The sequence below is a fragment of the Oncorhynchus keta genome, chromosome 5 (assembly GCF_023373465.1).
Source record: "Oncorhynchus keta strain PuntledgeMale-10-30-2019 chromosome 5, Oket_V2, whole genome shotgun sequence".
Lineage (NCBI taxonomy): Eukaryota > Metazoa > Chordata > Actinopteri > Salmoniformes > Salmonidae > Oncorhynchus > Oncorhynchus keta.
Window position 1 is genome coordinate 8638801 of NC_068425.1, and position 14169 is coordinate 8652969.

The following is a 14169-nucleotide window of genomic DNA, read 5'->3' on the forward strand; positions in this document are numbered from 1 at the left end:
CACAAAGACTCTTCCTAGAGCTGGCCGCCCGGCCAAACTGAGCAATCGGGGGGGAAGGGGCTTGGACAGGGAGGTGTCCAAGAACCCGATGGTCACTCTGACAGGGCTCCGGAGTTCCTCTGTGGAGATGGGAGAACCTTCCAGAAGGACAACCATTTCTGCAGCACTCCACCAATAAGGCCTTTATGGTAGCGTGGCCAGACGGAAGCCAATCCTCAATACAAGGCACACGACAGCCAACTTGGAGTTTGCCTAAAGGCACCCAAAGGGCTCTGACCTTGGAAAAAAGATTATCTGGTGTGATGAAACCAAGATTGAACTCTTTGGCCTGAATGCCAAGCGTCATGTCTGGAGGAAACGTGCCACCATCCCTATGGTGAAGCATGGTGGTGGCAGCATCATGCTGTGGGGATCTTTTTCAGCTGCAGGGTCTGGGACACTTGTCAGGATCGAGGTAAAGATGAACTGAGCAAAGTACAGAGATCCTTGAATGAAAACCTGCTCCAGAGCGCTCAGGACCTCAGACGAGGGCGAATGTTCACTTCCCAACAGGACAACGACGTAAGCACACAGCCAAGACAACACAGGAGTGGCTTCGGAACAAGTCCCAATGTCCTTGAGACCCAGTCAAAGCCCGGACTTGAACCTGATCTAACATCTCTGGAGAGACCTGAAAATAGCTGTGCAGCGATGCTCCCCATCCAACATGACAGAGCTTGATAGGATCTTCAGAGAAGAATGGGAGAATCTCCCCAAATACAGGTGTGCTTAGCTTGTAGCAACATACCAAAGAGACTGTAATTGCTGCCAAAGGTGCTTCAAGAAAGTACTGCGTAAAGGGTCTGCATTCTTATGTAAATGTGATATTTCCAGATAAATTGACAAATAAATGTTTAAAAATGCTAAAAATCTCAACCTGCTTTTGCTTTGTCATTGTGGTATTGTGTGTAGATTTCGATTAAGGCTGTAACAAAAAATGTGGAAAAAGTCAAGGGGTCTGAATACTTTCCAAATGCGCTGTATGTACAGTATATTGCAAATTGCTCTCATTAATGAGAACCTTGTGTCCATGGAAATGTTCTTACCCATACATAATTATTACATAATCCAGCTTCTAACCTACGATTTGTCTGCAGGACTGTAGCTCATTGACTTTTGCTAACCAAATTATTGTCTTTACATTCAGTATGTTTTTCTTCCGAGCACTAGTGTCATACCTTTACTTGGTAACAATTACCGGGCAGATGGCGCTCAACAATTCTGCATTTTGGTTAGCTACAGTATATTTGAATATTGGCTACAATGCAGAACACTACTTTGTGGTCATGACGGGATGCGGAAACAAAACAGGAACATGTGAACTGTTTTGAGTGGAAGATTTACACCTGCTTGTAGTGTGTTCTGTGAAATAATTATAGACAAGACCTTGAGGTACAGCAATAATCTGTTACTATTGATGGGGCTACTGCTTTATCTTGGCCAGGTAGCAGTTGTAAATGAGAACTTGTTCTCAACTGGCCTACCTGGTTATATAAAGGTGAAATAAAAAAATGACTGTCAGCATGTCCTTTCAAATAAATTCATCACAAGGTCAAAGTGCACTGGGTTACTCAAATTTGAAATGTATTCTATAATTAAGACCTAATCCAAGCAAATGTACAGCCTTGGTCATTGGTCAGTACGAACTATTATTCCCACATTAGTGTTGTGTCAGCATCCTCAGTGACTGTTGTGATGTGGGTGACCTGTGGCTTACTGATTACATAGCACAGCCCTCTAAAAGATAGGCGAGCTAGGTCTCTCCAACCCAGTCACAGACAGATATAGAATAACAAAATCGGTACTACAGAAAAAGATCACACAAAGGAATTCAAATAAGTATTTTTTTTGTATAATGCCTTCATTACATAAAACATTTTTGAAATACAGTTCTGGATATAATTTTTTGTATGCATACACTCAATTTGTATTTTACACATTTGTACCCACACATTTATAACTATGAGCATTAGAGAATTTCATCTTAACAAAAAAATATATATATTATACACATTTTTCAAACATTTCAAGTAAGCTTATTGACGTTTGTAGCTAGATATATACAAATTTGTACATACTCCGTTTGGAATATGATTAAGTTTACAACACTGCACATATGAGGTGGAGATGGGCGACGAGTCCAGACGGGTTTTCTTGTCATCAGTGGTGACAGTCTTATTTATACGTTGATGCGGAAGGAGAGCAGCTTCTCTGAGTGCATGTTGTTGAGTGTGCGCAGGTCGGGCATCTTGAGTAGCAGCTTGGTGAAGCGAGAGGCGTCGCAGGGGTTGCTCTTGCTGACCAGGGCACGCAGCACTCTGATCAGAGACTCCTGAAGCAGCCCCACGGAGTTGAGGTTCTCGATGCCTGAGCGATCTGAAAGAGGACAGAGAAGAAAGAGCACCGTTAGACTACTTAACACTTTAGTACAGACCATTACTATGCCATAACAGTGAGTGATTTTTGAAGATTCAATGTTCCCCATCAATTTTTTCGGCGCTGAGCAAATTTCAGGTCTGCTGAGCGCAAACTTCAACATTGTGAAAATTCTGTGCAACTTCCAGCTCGCATTTACTGGGAACACTGAGGCTGTATCCACTTTAAGTAACAGTGTCAGACAGTGGTCAAGTAGGCTACTGTGGCTATTTGATCATAATGTAGGCCTACGAGAATGGCCTCCCATCAAAAACAACGGAAAAAATGCATTCCATAACATTTTAAAATGGAAATGGCTGTTCTATCATTCAGCCTAAAGTAGCAGCCTATGTGTGGTGTTCAATGTAGGCCAACTTGCATTGCTTGACTGAAAATGTTGTGGTGTTGTTTGATGAAACCACTTTCCAAAATATTACAGAGAATCAGACAAATGATGCTACTGCCTATAGGCTACTTAGCTTATTTAAGACTCTCTCAAAATACAACACTGCTCCTTTAAGACAAAAAAAAGTTATTTATCCAACTCCCTCTTTAAAGATGTCTAGAAATGTACATGGTTTGTGCTCTTGTAGGAAGCATTCACTCCCCCATTGTTGAATACATATGATCTATAACTGGACTAATAACTCCTTAACTATCAAAGGATATGAACAAATGTACACACGTGGCTGCATGCAGCTCTTGCTTTGTCCTCAAAACAAGCGCATCTACTCTTGACTGCTCATGCTGTTAACACAGTCCAGTTCAAAGTGAATGGCACAGATCCATATATGGCAATGGTCTATTTGCATATAGGCCTACTGCATTTCTGATTGGTTATGCCACATCGGTCTGTGTAAAGTATGGGCTGAGTTGTGCATGTCAATGCAATAGAATCCTACTCCGATGCGTTCTGCCTACAACAAAATCTCTTGCATAGTAAATTTTGCATACTAAGTCTTGCATAGTTTGTTTAGTTTCGGTATGTTGCATTTATAATGGCTAATATTTATTTGATTCCATCACAATTCCCACAGTAAATGGAAACGTTGATGGTGTTAACTAAGGGGGAAACTCTAGAAAGTTGAGTGAAGTTCAATCTCACGCTTCTTTGCGCGGGCTGTTATTTCTTCTGCGCGGCAGTCCCGTGGGAACATTGGTCATGGTGATTTACTGGCAAGTACAGTACTTGAGCTCTAACTGATTAAATAGGTTGTTAAAGTAAATAATAAGGCTTCTCATTGTTCTTACCTGCAGACACTAGCACTACAGCGGTGAAGAGACCTAGCTCCTCGGCCGTGAGCTCTAGGGAGTTGAGCTTCTCGCTGAATTCAAACATGGTGTCTAGCAGGCCTCCCATGCCCATTCCCTTCAGTGCCTCCAGGCTGTAGGTGGTACCCGAGATGAAGGTGACAGTCTGCTCCTTCACGTTGAAGAGGGAGGCAAAGCGCACCATCAAGACCTGTAACAGAAGCAAGGGAAAAGTGAGTGGGTGTTGAGTCATTGTATCTTCTCAATACAGTACAGCTGTGAGTATTTTTGTTTATCACTGTATGAAGTTTCTTTGCATATCTGTTTGCACACATTTCACGGATGCCTACCTCAAAGGTGCCGGCCTTGAGCAGGGTGACTTGGTCGTTCTCGGAGAGTGCACTGAACCCTGGAATGTGCTTTGCGAACTCCACCACCTCACGCACAGCCGGCGTGAAGCTGAGCGAGAAGTCCTCCCAGATCTCCTGGGGGGTCTTGTTTGGTTCGGCTTGGGGGAACATGTTCATTGGACATGCCTGGAGGACCGAGGAGAACCGTAATCAGCATTTTCCTATATGCTATGACTACTTGCCACTATTATTGACAATCTTTGACATCAAGATCTTTTCTATGTTGCTGTTCTGTTCAGTGACTCACCAGCACAATGTCCTTGTGGTTTTTCCATGGGAAGTTCTGGCCCTGGGGGACGCTGCTAGTCTCAATGCTTTGGTGGCTCCCAAACAGGTTGCTGTTGTGGAACTGCTTGCCGTTGTTCTGGTGATGTCTGTCAGACATGGCCAGGAAGCCATGGTTCTGGAGGGCCACGTTGTTGTTGTGGTGGTAGATTGTGTTGATGCTGTTCTGGTGGTAGCCAGCAGGACAGTAGTTTGAGCCCCAGTTGTCCACCTCTCCGTTATGCAATCTCGCAGAATCGGCCAGCTTGTCGTGGGCGTAAACAAAGGTCTCACGGTGCGCCCGGGCAATGGCCGTTATGGTGCAGTCCACCCCAGGGCTGGGGCACAGGGGTGGAGAGCTGGCCAACAGTGGCGGGCTTTGGTTGGATGGTGGGGGCAGAGGGGAAGCAGGGGCTTGTACTGAAGGAGAGGGGGAAGGGGCAAAAGGCAGGGCCTGGGGCTGGAGTGCCACAGTCAGACCCGGGCAGGGAGAAGAGGAAGTGGGAGAAGGGGGAGAGTTGTGAGTCAGGCTGGCCAGCTGGAACTCGTTTTGCATGTTGTTCATGCTGTTCATGGTGCTCTGCATCTCTGCCAGCATGCGCTGCTTCTCACGCTTGGGTATTCTGCCAAAGCGAACAGCTGGGGAGAGAGAAAGAGACATGTTGAGTCAACAGCAGTAACAGGGATGAGAGTGTAGTAGAACTATTAAACCTTTTTTGTGGCTGCATGTGTCATGTTTTAGCATATGAAGCTGTACTTACCATCGCGGGACATGCCCACGGACAGACACTTTTTGAAGCGGCACTGCTGGCAGCGGTTGCGGTTAATCCTCATGATGGTGCAGGTCTCGTTCTTCAGGCACTTTTTGTACTGGATGTTCTGCTGGATACTGCGTCGGAAGAATCCCTTGCAGCCCTCACAGGCATGGACCCCATAGTGGAAGCCTGAGGCGACGTCTCCACACACTTTACACAGCAGCACCATCCCATTCAGTTCTGTTACAAACATAAAGAGGACTTAAAGCTGTAGTTCCAGGAATGACAGATAGGGGTGCACAATCTGGATTCATAAAAAGTATTGGGGTTCTGGTATGGGGGTCTACTCACTGGTAAGGCTTGCCACGGACTTGCTGGGGGAGCAGCGAGAAATGCTGCTGTCATTACGACCCCTAAGCCTTGGGGACCCTCCGGAGCCGGAAGAGGAGTTGCCATCATCACCATTGGAGGAGCTGGAGCTGCCACTGCTGGAGTAGGCATTGGAGAAGCCCTGGGAGCCGTTGGGGGAGGGAGGGGATAGAAAGGAGTTCTCGCTGTACATAGACACTGGGCTGGTGCGGTTCGGTGAGCAGCCACTCGAGCCGATGTAGGAGATTACGCCCCCTGGTGACAAAAGAAAGAGCGAGAGGACTGCTTGTTAGAATGGATGCGTGGTTTAAAAACAGTGAGATAATTTAATTGGTCACATTTAGTGCTCTGTTCTTTGACACTCTAACCATTGGACATCAGTCAACTGCCAGTGAGGACCGATGGAAACTAAAACAGAGGAGGTAAAGAGGAAGAGGGTTGGAGAGAGGATGCCCACTGGTTAGGATTGATATTGCGGCCATTCATGTTCATTGACAAAGAAACGTGGGAGCGGCTGCAACTTTGTATAATTCTATACATTCCAAATGTTCCCGTAGCTACCCAGGACAATTATGGAAGGAAACCGTGGCAATGTTATGATAACCATAGCAACAGAGTGACTGCGGAGAGTCCAATAGGACAAGTGGCTGGGAAGAAAACACTGCTTTCCAGGAAATGTTGGCAGGAAATGCTGCCCTGACTGGCTTTCCGTTTATTTTTCTAGTTCAGAGGTGGTCACCACTCTTTCCAAAACAGAGGCCGTGACCACAGAGTACATTTTATAGGAAGCCATAAGGGCAAGATTGTCCTGTGTGGGTTGTACCACGTGAGCAAGCATCACCTACAGAACATTCTTGACATTACGGAAGAAGCCATTGCAGCATGGAGAATGATCACGTTCTTTTTGGATCCTGCCCAATGGCACAGATAGTGCTATTGCTGTTGTGCAGTCTCATTGGCCAGACATAGCCACCCACACGAGTGGATTTAGATACTCTTGCTCTCTCTCTCTCTCTCTTTGTTGGAACTGTCCTGACAACTTTTACTTGCCCTACTTCCCTTTCTCTCCAACTCTCCCTTTACACTCTCCTTGAAACTCTGTTATTCTCTCTCCACACCCCCTGCCCTCTGCCCTCTTTTTTGCTCATACTCTGTTTCTCTTCTCCTTCTCCCTCTCTCACTTTCATTCTCTTTCTCCCTCCTGCTTGTTCTAATCCAGCGGTCTCAGTTTCTCCCGCTGTGAAGGCTAATTCTCACAAGTTCCGTTCAAGGATCACGTTTCACCACAGCTGGCCACCCACACACCAACTCGTGCCCGGTCGCCGGGGGGTGCCATGCACATGGCTACCAGGAATGGCTAATCGCTTTTAAAATGCCAAATGGTGTGCCCCGCCCTTTTCCACACACAGCATCCCTGCCGAAACACGAACCTACAAAGCATGTGCCCAAGACTTTCTGCACTTCCTGTTGACTCCAATTAACCTGTGCTCTAATACCAGATCAACTGTATTGTGTTGTTGTTAGGGGATAATGTGTTGTTGTTAGGAGATTATATGTTTTTGTGAGGAGATAATGTGTTGTTTTAAGGAGTCATTTGCAGGACATTTTATTGTGTTGTTGAGGCTTTAATTGATGATGCCCTTAAACCGTCTTTATGATTTAATTTCCCCGCATTGATGACAAGCTGCCCACCTACTGTATGTTTGGGTGGGGCCTATTGAAGGATGGGATCATTGTTTTGTGCTTAACAAAACCAAACTCTATACTTCTGTTCTGCGAGCCTGACATTTAAAACTGGATGAATTCCAATTTCCTGATTGAACAAACAGTGAGAGAATGTTTGTCTGTTCTGTTCCTTTTGAGACATTCCAATCTCTGAATCCAGCCAGCCAGGCAGCCCTGGAGGAAAAACATAATTCACTGTGGAATGGAACATAAGGTCTTATAGGGTCACTGGGTCAGGTGTCACCACAACACGTGCACTTCCTTGTCCTGCCTGGTGCTATAGTATTAATGCTCCTCCCTCTCTCTCCACTGCATGTTTTCACTCCCGTTGCTCTGTCTTCCACCTCCTGACTTTCTATCCCCAAATAATGTATTATCCACAATAACCAATCAGTGAGTGGAAGATAAGATTGCTTTCGTATCAAAATCAATAACTTGCCATGTTAAACCACTTGTAAAGTCAACGTGAAATGAAGAAAACACATCAATAGATATAGCTCTGAATATTGAACTAGTCTTAGTGAGTAAACATACATTCAGAGTGAGGTATTTGAAAGAAATGTAATAGTTCATCGAAAGCTATGCATGGGAGAGCCATGGAATGAAAATGGGTTGGACTGCAGACTTGCGTTGCTTGAGGAGCAGCACTAGTGTAGGCTGGCTGGAATACATTCTAGTCACGCCCTTACTCAACGTGCGCTCCTCCAACAGCAGGTTATTCAACGAGGCTGGCAAACTGACTGGCTGGGCAATACACCCCCATGGAACACGCCAACTGTTTCTAGGACAGCCTCACGTTCCCTCCCGCCTGGCGCTATCCATGGTACCTAATAGACAGTCAATTGCCACAATATACTCCTTAGATAATCTAATGTAATTTACAACATACTTGCTGAATATAGCTGAAAAGCTTGGCATCTATCTATGTTTTCACTTTGCTATGTTGTAGCTGTACAATATAATTGTATGTATTGAAAATGTATTTTCTCTGAACCTATATTCAAATGAATGAACCTATAAATGCTTTATTAGACCTACTATCGCCTTGCCCTAATAATAATATAATAAAGGTAAGCTCGTTATTTTGGACATCTTAGATATCGAAAGGGAATGTCCCAATCACCCTGCAAGTATTTGTTTATGCCTGTGTAATTATGTCAGCAACAATACAAGTTGATGCCTTACATAAATGTTCGTGTCCCACGTTTCAATCTAACACGTGACTGAATGATGTCCTGATCGAATCGCAATAATTACACCCGCCAGCTATCCAATAGCAGTGCACACATGGCATCCAAGACCGCTTCACCCATGGGACTCTGACGAGAAATTATGCAATGAGCTTGCTCTCTATACGGATGGAGATTGGTGGAGAACGGTGAATGAAAACAAAACGCACATGGCTCGCTTGGCGGGCCATGTGAATTGGGAAAAAAACATGCGCGGATGTCTGCATCAAAGGGATGTCCGTCCACCTTACATGACCTACTTCCCCCGAACTATTTTAGAGCACTGTCTCAAACCATGATGTTCTACCTACCACACGTACACCATCAAACAATGTATAGTACTTTAAATATTTAGATAACTTATAGGCTATTACAAACTCCACGATACAACATTTCTTAATTTTGCTTTTACTGTGGCCAGTAATTCGACCTTGACAATGACAATTATGAAGAACGGTTGGGGTAAAAATATATAGGCTACAATAATGATAACACACAATCATCAGTGAATTCAAAATAAACACTATGAGGAATAGGCCTACTTCAAGCCTCATCAGCCATGGACTGAGGTTTGGCATGAGGAGAACTGTACAGAGACCCATTGAACTTTCCCCCATCTAGTGTTGAATCACAAGGACGATTCCATCAGCCACGTAAGTTCCATATACACAAGTGTCTCTACTTAATCGACAGGTGTACATCAATACAATACAACTCATCATTGATTTAAGCATTACGGACTGATAAACAACTAAATGTAAAGAGCTTCAACAGACTGCCAACAAGCCAGGTAGCCAAAACAATATGCGTAAAACACATAACCCCATTACACACGCATAACATGATAATCCTGAATGATTTACCTGTATTGTTGTTATTTGTGTCCATTGCTGTTGTTGCCATCCTGGGCTCCAAAACATTCATATAGATATCGGTGAAAATAGAAAACAGTTTAGGAAAGGATCAATTCCCTTCTGGCTAGGTTCTTGGCAAAAATAAGGTCCTCTTCTCTGTTATACCGATGTCATTATGTTCCTCTTTATAATAAAAGCTCTATTTGAGTTCGAATACCCATTACAATACTTAAGAACCAAGGTTAATAAACTACCAAAGGATGCAGCTGCTATCGAGCAAGTTCCCGCGTAATGTGAAACACTTCTCTGTGAGCACCGCCAGCGAAAACAATTACGAAAAGCGTCTATGCTGTCACTGGCTCTATCCGTGTAGGTCTGACCGCAGTTCCCAAACTGGTCTGTTTTTTCTGTTTCCCTCGTCCTTAGGAAAGGAACGAGGACGCACTGCATGCCTGCTCTCACGGGGCTGAAAACGGGACCATGTGACCCCCGGGGAGTGCCTCGTGTCCCAGTGACACACTTTTTCTCCGAACATATCAGCTTTTCTTTTAAACCCCCTGCGCACATGGAGATGGTAACTCCTACTAAAATGGCTACGAAAAATGTGGGGAAATAATATTTTAACGCTACCATTTTTAACTATAGGGGATATGACAGACATATGCACAATATTTAATATAACCAAATGCGCAAAGCCATGGCACAAGTTCCATCTATCATTCAAATAGCGTCTAATTTGGATCTAATTGGACGTGTCTTTATATACTGGCTCACAAAGGGCGCCCCTTTTCATGTCTGGTGGGAATGTGGACGTGACCACAGACATTAATTTGATACAATGAAAATAATAATGCAACCTTTTGTGAAGCGATGAACATTGCATTTCAAACATCGTAATATGATCAATAACAACGATGAGCTTTTATTCAGCTTTTCTGGCAGCATTGCACGCGATGGGAATGGGGTGATGGTGGTATAGAATACAAAAATAAAACTGTCCAAAAATAATTGCAGACAGTATCATAACACTTGACTTATTACCATTTTATAACCAGTGTTTTTGTAATAGGAAAACTCTGCAGGATCAAAAGGAACATGATATGCCTGCATATAATGCGCACCATTTCTGCCAGACTGTTTACAGCGCCCCACTCTATTCTACTCTGTGTACATTGTCCTCATGCCCCCACATTGTGCTGCTGTGGGTACATGTAAAGATCACCTAGCCCAATTCTGCGAATTCCCCTGAAAATCTAATTTATTTCCCATTACACGCAGCTACAGTAGCACATTTGGTTCATTGGAAGTTGTGAGAACGTATGTTTGTGGTTTCCAATTGTTTCTGTGAACGAACCGATACGTTTCCTGCCTGGTAAAATTGAATGTTCAGTACATATTCTGTGAACTTATTTTTAGGTTGCAGGGAGGTTCTGAGAACGTTTTGCTCTGGCTTCTTGAAAGTTTGTCTGGGAGGTTTTATTAACGTCTGAGAATGGAAATGATTGGTTATTTAGAGTTTTTTAAATAACTTCCTTAAAACTCTTTAGAACCCATAGCAGCCGTCAACTGCCTTTCTTTAAATTACTATAACGGACACGAATGCCCTTGTTTTTCTAACAATAATACACTATATATACAAAAGTATGCGAACACCCCTTGAAATTGGTAGTTTCGGCTATTTCAGCCGCACCTTTTGCTGACAGATGTATAAAATCGAGCACACAGCCATGCAATCAAACATTGGCAGTAGAATGCCCTTACTGAAGAGCTCAGTGACTCATAGGATGCCACCTTTCCAACAAGTCAATTTGTATAATTTCTGCACTGCTAGAGCTGCCCCGGTCAACCGTAAGTGCTGTTATTGTGAAGTGGAAACGTCTAGGAGCAACAACGGCTCAGCCAAAAAATGGTAGGTCACACAAGCTCACAGAATGGAACCGCCGAGTGCTGAAGCACGTAGCACGTAAAAATCGCCTGTCCTCGGGTGCAACACTCATTACTGAGTTGCAAGCTGCTTCTGGAAGCAACATCAGCACAGTGACTTTTTTTAATCAGGCACTTCATGAAATGGGTTTCCATGGCTGAGCAACCGCGCACACAAGCCTAAGATCCCCATGCGTAATGCCAAGCCTCGGCTGGTGTGGTGTAAAGCTCGCCACCATTGGACTCCGGAGCAGTGGAAACTCGTTCTCTGGCCATCACACTTCACCACCTGGAAGTCTGATGGACGAATCTGAGTTTGGCGGATACTTTGTGTGGGTTTTGAAATACTTTCTGAATTTTGTCCTCTGGTCACATTTAGGATATTTTTGTATTTATATGTAAATAATATTTAAGTATATACTGAACAAAAATATAAACACAGCATGCAACAATTTCAAAGATTTGACTTAGTTACAGTTCATAGAAGGAAATCAGTCAACTGAAATAAATAAATCAGGACCTAATCTATGGATTTAACATGACTGGGCAGGGGCGCACTGGGTATCCAGGTCCAGCCAATCGGAATGAGTTTTTTTTCTCCCACAAAAGGGCTTGATTATAGACAGAAATACTAATCAGTACCCCCTCCTCAGACAATCCCACAGGTAAAGAAGCAGGGTGTAGAGGTCCTGGGCTGGCGTGGTTACTATACATCCTGTCGGGCTGTATCACCACCTGGTACGGCAACTGCTCCGCCCACAACCATAAGGCTTTCCAGAGGGTAGTGAGGTCTGCACAACGCATCACCGGGTGCAAACTACCTGCCCTCCAGGACACCTACACCACCCGATGTCACAGGAAGGCCATAAAGATCATCAAGGACAACAACCACCCGAGCCACTGCCTGTTCACCCCACTATCATCCAGAAGGCGAGGTCAGTACAGGTTCATCAAAGCAGGGACCGAGAGAGACTGAAAAACAGCTTCTATCTCAAGGCCACCAGACTGTTAAACAGCCACCACTAACATTGAGTGGCTGCTGCTGTAACGGTTTTCTAGGTGTGAAGGAGAGTCGGACCAAAATGCAGCGTGTAGATTGCGATCCATGTTTAATGAACACCGTAAACACGAATTAACACAAACACTACAAAACAAAGAACGTAAATAACGAAACGAAAACCGAAACAGCCTATACTTGTGTCAACTAACACAGCGACAGGAACAAAGACACTAAGGACAATCACCCACGACAAACTCAAAGAATATGGCTGCCTAAATATGGTTCCCAATCAGAGACAACGATAAACACCTGCCTCTGATTGAGAACCACTCCAGACAGCCATAGACTTTGCTAGATACCCCACTAAGCTACAATCCCAATACCAACACCAAAACCCCAAGACAAGACACACCACAATACAAAAACCCCATGCCACACCCTGGCCTGACTCAATACATGAAGATAAACACAAAATACTTCGACCAGGGCGTGACAGCTGCCATACATGTAAAAAATGTATCACTAGCCACTAGTCACTAGCCTTTAAACAATGCCACTTAATATAATGTTTACATACCCTACATTACTCATCTCATATGTATATACTGTACTCGATACCATCTACTGCATCTTGCCTATGCTGTTCTGTACCATCACTCATTCACATATCTTTATGTACATATTCTTCATCCCTTTACACTTGTGTGTATAAGGTAGCTGTTGTGAAATTGTTAGGTTAGAATACTCGTTGGTTATTACTGCATTGTCGGAACTAGAAGCACAAGCATTTCGCTACACTCGTATTAACATCTGCTAACCATGTGTATGTCACAAATCAAATTGGATTTGATTTGATTTACATGTGGTCTGCGGTTGTGAGGCAGGTTGGATGTACTGCCAAATTCTCTAAAACAACTCTGGAGGTGGCTTATGGTAGATAAATTAACATTAAATGATCTGGAAACAGCTCTGGTGGACATTCCTGCATGCCAATAGCACACTCCCTCAAAATTTGAGACATCTGTGGCATTGTGTTGCCTGACAAAACCGCATTTATTGTCCCCAGCACAAGGAGCACCTGTGTAATGATCATGCAGTTTAATCAGCTTCTTGATATGCCACACCTGTCAGGTGGATGGATTATCTTGGCAAAGGAGAAATGCTCACTAACTGGAATGCAAACAATTTTGAGAGAAATAAGCTTCATGTGCATATGGAAAATTTATTGGATATTTTATTTCAGCTCATGAAACATGAGACCAACACTTTACATGTTGCGTCTACATTTTGAGTGAGTAATTAGGTCAAATGTATTACAAATTGGATACTCTAGTTCTTTGTTGTGTTGAGTGTTAATTGTTTTTTTGATAGAGAGTGTCTTTACACAATGGAAGACAAAATGAGTGTTATTCCTATCGACATGAATGTGGTGTCATATTAAGGAAGAGGTTGTGCTCTTTAAAAGTAAGTTAAGTTGTAGTTGTCATTTGTTCTTTGTTTTTGAGCTATCTGTTTGTTTGAAATGTGTGAGAAATGTTTATTTATCTTGAAAATTCTCAGTAATCTACAGCAGCGTTCTAGAATTCTATTGGGGTTTAAATAGTTAAATTCATGCAATATTTCATTAAGCTATTTATAACACATCTAGCTTATTTGGGGTCAAAAAATGTTGTACTCCAAGCACAGATAGGACACATGGAAATATATTTGACTTTAAATAGAACCACAAGAATACCTGTAGAAAACGTTATGCTGAAGTACTGACATTTCCACAGAAGAATGTTGTTTCTTAATGTTGTCTGAACTATTTGAGAGCATTTCCAATGTCAAGCCATGCTCTGTTAATATTATGAAATACAAATGTAAAAAATCAGGTTCCTTAAATGGGCTGAGAATGTGCTAAAGCTAAGTAACTGTCTTGCACCATTCCCCAAA

At 43.4% G+C, this 14169-nt stretch overlaps 1 protein-coding gene across 1 annotated transcript; it reads right to left on the minus strand.

Moving 5' to 3' along the window:
- Positions 1-1875: 1875 nt before the first annotated feature.
- LOC118384439 (nuclear receptor subfamily 1 group D member 1-like) lies at positions 1876-9830 on the minus strand. Its single transcript, XM_035770987.2, has 7 exons — positions 9321-9830; positions 5486-5758; positions 5141-5374; positions 4363-5018; positions 4056-4241; positions 3706-3916; positions 1876-2415 (listed from the first exon to the last, which is right to left on the minus strand). Exons 1-7 carry the CDS (start codon positions 9379-9381, stop codon positions 2219-2221), a joined length of 1818 nt encoding a protein of 605 aa, XP_035626880.1. The 5' UTR covers positions 9382-9830; the 3' UTR covers positions 1876-2218.
- Positions 9831-14169: the final 4339 nt, after the last annotated feature.